At 33.7% G+C, this 5,208-nt stretch overlaps 1 protein-coding gene across 1 annotated transcript; it reads right to left on the bottom strand.

Moving 5' to 3' along the window:
- Positions 1 to 783: 783 nt before the first annotated feature.
- LOC122278316 (transcription factor RAX2-like) lies at positions 784 to 2,781 on the bottom strand. The gene is made up of 3 exons (XM_043088506.1): positions 2,402 to 2,781; positions 2,112 to 2,241; positions 784 to 1,761 (listed from the first exon to the last, which is right to left on the bottom strand). The coding sequence occupies exons 1-3, from the start codon at positions 2,535 to 2,537 to the stop codon at positions 1,032 to 1,034; spliced, it is 996 nt and encodes a 331-aa protein (XP_042944440.1). The 5' UTR covers positions 2,538 to 2,781; the 3' UTR covers positions 784 to 1,031.
- Positions 2,782 to 5,208: the final 2,427 nt, after the last annotated feature.

Raw genomic sequence — 5,208 nt, 5'->3', positions numbered from 1 at the left:
AGAATTTTTAAAAGTAATTATATTCTTAAACATGAGGCGCAGGGTGTTACCCACATCCTCTAATCTAACATCCATATCCACTTGTTCAAATTTGTTTCTGGGTCTGTATATCAGGGTTTTTTCTGTAACTTTTAATTGGCTTTGATCAAATTTTCTCCATCTCCAATGCCATATTCTGTACTACTAAAAAAATTGTCTTATTCGGTGGGTATTCGGATCCCGAGGTATGTACTATGTATCAATACTCTTCTTCTAACTTCTAATGCTGCTTTTCATTTTGTAATAGTGCTGTACTGTTTATATATAGATTAAGATCGAGCTATTTTTTTAGAATTTTGCTATATATAAATATAGTCGTGTATTAATCTGTGTACTAATACTGATTTATTTATATTTAAAATTTAAATTAACACTATTTTCAATAAAATTTATTTTTTGACCAATCACATCACATTAGTGTACAGATTAGTACACAATTATACTTGCAACTATATTTTTCCATCTTTTTAACTGTTACGAGGCAATACCGACAAAAACTTGTCCAGATTCGAGTTCACAGTTATAAATTTTATAGGGAGAGGTTCCAAATGCGGAGGGGGGGGGGGGGGGGGGGGGGGAAATTAAAATGGTGAAGGAACCAAACAATAGTAACTCAAGCGACTGTGCATGTGGCTTTAAAGTTGAATTCATGTAAACATAATGCTTGTCTAGTTTCCATGAAACTTTTACCCAAACAGGTGCAATTTATGCGTGCTAACATATGCATCTTTTCACAGAAAGAAATGCACAACTTTTAACTGTACTTTCAATAAAGTGTTTCCATCAAGAACATCAACAAATTCCAACAAACACGATTTCAAATAGAATTTTGGGAGTACAAGCACTTCGTGCACCAATTCGCGTGACGCTGACTCTTTCAACTTCCTTCTTTTTCCCAAAGCGAATCTTTAACCTGTTTGCTAAGTTGAATCTACAATCATCCCATCCTTTCTTTCCAAATCTTTTTATTTTACCCATAGCCAGCATCAGTACTAGTACAACATCAATTCCTCGGTCTTGGGTTCATCACAGAAGAAGCTGTTGCCACCAGTAGAGCTAATCAACTGCTTAATTTCTTCAAGGCCGTAGTCTAATGGGGTTTCTACCCACATACCATTTTGCTTTTCCATCCAATCGTTAACATTAACACTCCCATTAGAAGTCATGAGGGAGCTCTGGTTTCCTTGGGCCCCATTGAAAAAGCAGTTCTTTAGATCCAGTACTTGTCCTTCACCACAAGTTTCGACTGCTCCAACTCCTGTGCCACCACCATATTTAAAGTCTCCTTTGCTATGGTTGATGAGGTTATTAGAACTTCCATCAGAAGAGCTGCAGCTAGCTTCACTTACAAAGGTTGGCAGAATATCTTTTCCAAGGTAATTTTGCAGCTGAGCTACATAGCTTTCTTGGTCTTGAAGAAATGGAGCTGCATAACTAGAATAATTGTCCCTCAAAGGGCTTGAGGTGAATGAAAAGGGCTGTATTCCTGTAAAAGAAGTGGTTGGAGTGTAGTAGGTAGTACTGTTGCTGCCTTTGTATGATGTTGTAGGTGTTGCAGACGATGATACTGAGGATGTTGAAATTTTAAGCAAAGTTGAATGGAGATTTTTCCTCTGGGCTTGAGGAAACATACCCACCAGTTTCTTCTTCAGCTTGGTGTTCCAGTAGTTCTTAATATCGTTATCAGTTCTGCCTGGCAACTGAGCTGCTATTATTGACCACCTGCATTTTGGATCAGTTGTGAAGAAGTTCCATGAGAAGAAATGTACATGAACTTCTATCTGAAACTTTAAAGAAGTACTCATGTAATGGAAGATCTAAACTTGGCATGCATCGATAGCAATTATCCCAACTCTCAATTTCAAACAAAGACAGAAAAAGAGAAGTATTTTATTTTGAGACAATAAATTCTCCGAACAAGTGACCTTTCCTCTAACTTCCGAAGAATAGAACAAATAACATAATCTTCATCGTCATAAAAGAAAACCAAATCTAAGCCCCAGATCAAAAAATTACAAAGCAAATAGTAAATACGGAAAAAAAGGACAGTAATCGGAAACGACTAAGATTACCTGCTTCCGATGGCAACAAAGAGGCTGCAAATTATCCTATCTTCATCTTCAGAAAAGTCACCGTGTTTAATGTTGGGTCTGAGATAATTTAGCCATCTTAATCTGCAGCTTTTCCCACATCTCTTAAGACCTGATGGGGCCAAACAAATAAAAGAGTAAGAGAAACTCCCTACATACTCATCATTATAAAGAAAAGGGTGACATTTCTCTTGGAATATCTTGTCTGCTTTCTAGAAAGCCCAAAAATAAAAAGGAGCAGACGAAAAAAGAAAGGAAAAAAACTTTCTTACCAGCTTTCTGAGGAAGAGAAATCCAATTCCGTCCAGTCCCGTTTTTGTCTATGTACTCTTTCAGCGTTGCATCTTCTTCAGGTGACCATGGCCCTCTTTTCACATTCGACTTGTCACAACAAGGAGCCCTTCCCATCTCCTCTCTCTGTATTAATGTACGAGTACTCTCTCTCTCTCTCTCTCTCTCTCTCTCTGTGTCAGATACCTCTGCTATGTTTCAAGTGGGGCTTTCAAAATGGATGATGCTACATGCTTCTTCAATTCACTAGACTTGGGTTATGGGAACTGGGGACATATTTATTGAGAGTGAACAGAAGTCAAAAGACAGCCTTTCTCTATAATCTCAATCATCAAAGTTAATTTAAAAAATCATCAAAGTTCCAACCTCTCTTTAATAGCTGAAAGAAGTTTCCGTCACAAAAAAATAAAAAACTAAAAAAAAATATCAGCAACAGGGGCAGCCCTTACCTGGTCTCTCTGCCCCATCTCTCACACAACGAATCCAAAGTCAGCCTAAACAACGACGCACACTATCTGTTACTGAAAACGATCGGCTATTGCTATATTTTCCAAGCCGTAGGGTTAACTCATAGGCATGTAGTGTTGTCAAATTGGCGGTCCAATCATATCATACATTAAAAGTAATTTATTTGATATTCATTTGGTAAGCAATCTATCCATATATTCAACCTTTTTATTTTTATTTTTTTTGTTGGGATAGATTATGAATTATTTTATATTAGACTTCAAGATAAGATGAAATGAAATAAAATATTTAAAATAATAATAAAATTTTTAAGTTAAGATGAGATAGAATAATTTATAAAAAAAATATGTGTTTGGACAATAAGATGAGATAATTTTTAATTTTAAAAATTTTAAAAAGTTGAGTTCCACTATTTAATAGAGAACTGAATTGTGCAGTACTGTTCACGCATTGTTCATGTCCATTTTGCACTTTTTATGTACTATTCATGCATTGTTTGGTGTCAAGTTTTATTGTTTATTATTGTTTATTTAAATGGATGTTTTTAAAATTTAGAGATGAAATATAAAATATTTGGATAAGAAAAATTACTATACAGTGAGATGAAAACGTTTTATTTATACCGTACATCCAAACTGGGCCTAGTAACTAATAAGTGAGATTAATTAGGTTAAATGTTTGGGGCACACCCTAGTTTTAATGGGGCCAAACTTAAATTTTAAGACTACTACATATGTATATGAGTAATACTATATATTACATTCTTATTTTATTTTCATCTTAGTTTCTAAATATGATACTTTTCATTGCCATTGGATCATTTCTTAACTTTTTGAAAAAAATAAATCAAAGGTTAACAGGTAATGTCACCTCATCATAGTAAAATAGCAATATGATATAGTATATAGAATTTTCTAAAACATTATATATATATATATGTATTTGTATAATGGTATAGTATCTCCCACAACCTCATATTGAGTTGTTCGGCGTACATACATTCTTTGCAAGACGTTTCATTTGAGCATCTACGGTTGAGATACATACATTTGGTATTTTATTATAATTTATTTTAGAATACTTCACTACTATTTATTACTTTTAACCTATTTTTTATTATTATTTATTACTTTTCACTACTATTTAATATTTTATTATTGTTATTTTATTACTTTTCATAACTCTTCTCAACACTTTCCACTATCCAAACTTACCCTTAAACGTTAATTGGAAAGTTCATTTAAAATAGATCGAGGTACTGTTGTTTTTTTTTTTTTTTTTAATTTTTTCTCTGTTTCCTGTTGTCTCCCAACAACAAATTTTTGACTCACAGTATGGAACCAAGTTTAGGTTAGGAGCATCATTCCGAACATAGAGTCAAGTAAAAAATATGGACTCCACATGAAAGTCTTAGTCTAGAAGAGGGAGGAGCCCGGATTTCTCCCTCCTCGACGCTCTCATCCTCAACTTATAGCTTGTGTCATCTCGACATTTGCATTAATATTCTCTCTTTTTTTATTCTTTCGGATATGTATCAATCTAGCCACATAGTTGATTGTCATGTGCCCTCGATCCCTTTTCTCATAATCCACTTCATTGTTAACCACTGATCATGTCCCTACCGGCCAACACATTAGGTATATATGTGCTGTCTTCAACATGCTCGGGCATGCGCTCCATGCGCCAGTACCCCATCTCGTGGTGAATACTTTACAAACCTATCTCTGTCTTTCTATCCGCAACAATTAGTACCTTAATTACACAACTTAATATTACTACTGCTCTTGCATTTTCCGGAGAAAAATAAAATAAAATAAAAGGTTTAATGGAATTCTTAAATTTAAGTTGTTCAAACACGTTGATTTTATGACGAGTAATGTTACATACAGTCATGGAGTGTAAAAATATCGTACAGTTATTTTAAAAAAAATATCTACTATTAAAAAATTAATTTTTTTCTAAAATGATTACATAATACTTACGTACTCATAGCTATACCTATCATTTCTTTTTATGATATCATTCAATGTTTGTCTTCCAATTGATTGAAGCACTGTAGTATGGTTACTGTCTCATATTATACTAGTAGTATTTGTTTCTCAAATTAAAAAATAAAACATATAAAATAATTTGCAACGGCATTCATGACGTATTTATTAAAATGGGGAGTCAATCATTACTAGTAAGAAAATAATTTTATCATTTTTTTAAAAAAATGACCTTTCAATTATCCATGCTCATGCATGCAGGTCGTATATAGCTCGATATTGTTGGCTACTTTCTTCCTTGATTATGACACTCGAATCCACGTGATAATTAA

Source organism: Carya illinoinensis, chromosome 10, assembly GCF_018687715.1.
Source record: "Carya illinoinensis cultivar Pawnee chromosome 10, C.illinoinensisPawnee_v1, whole genome shotgun sequence".
NCBI lineage: Eukaryota > Viridiplantae > Streptophyta > Magnoliopsida > Fagales > Juglandaceae > Carya > Carya illinoinensis.
This window is presented reverse-complemented; position numbering and strand designations above follow the sequence as displayed.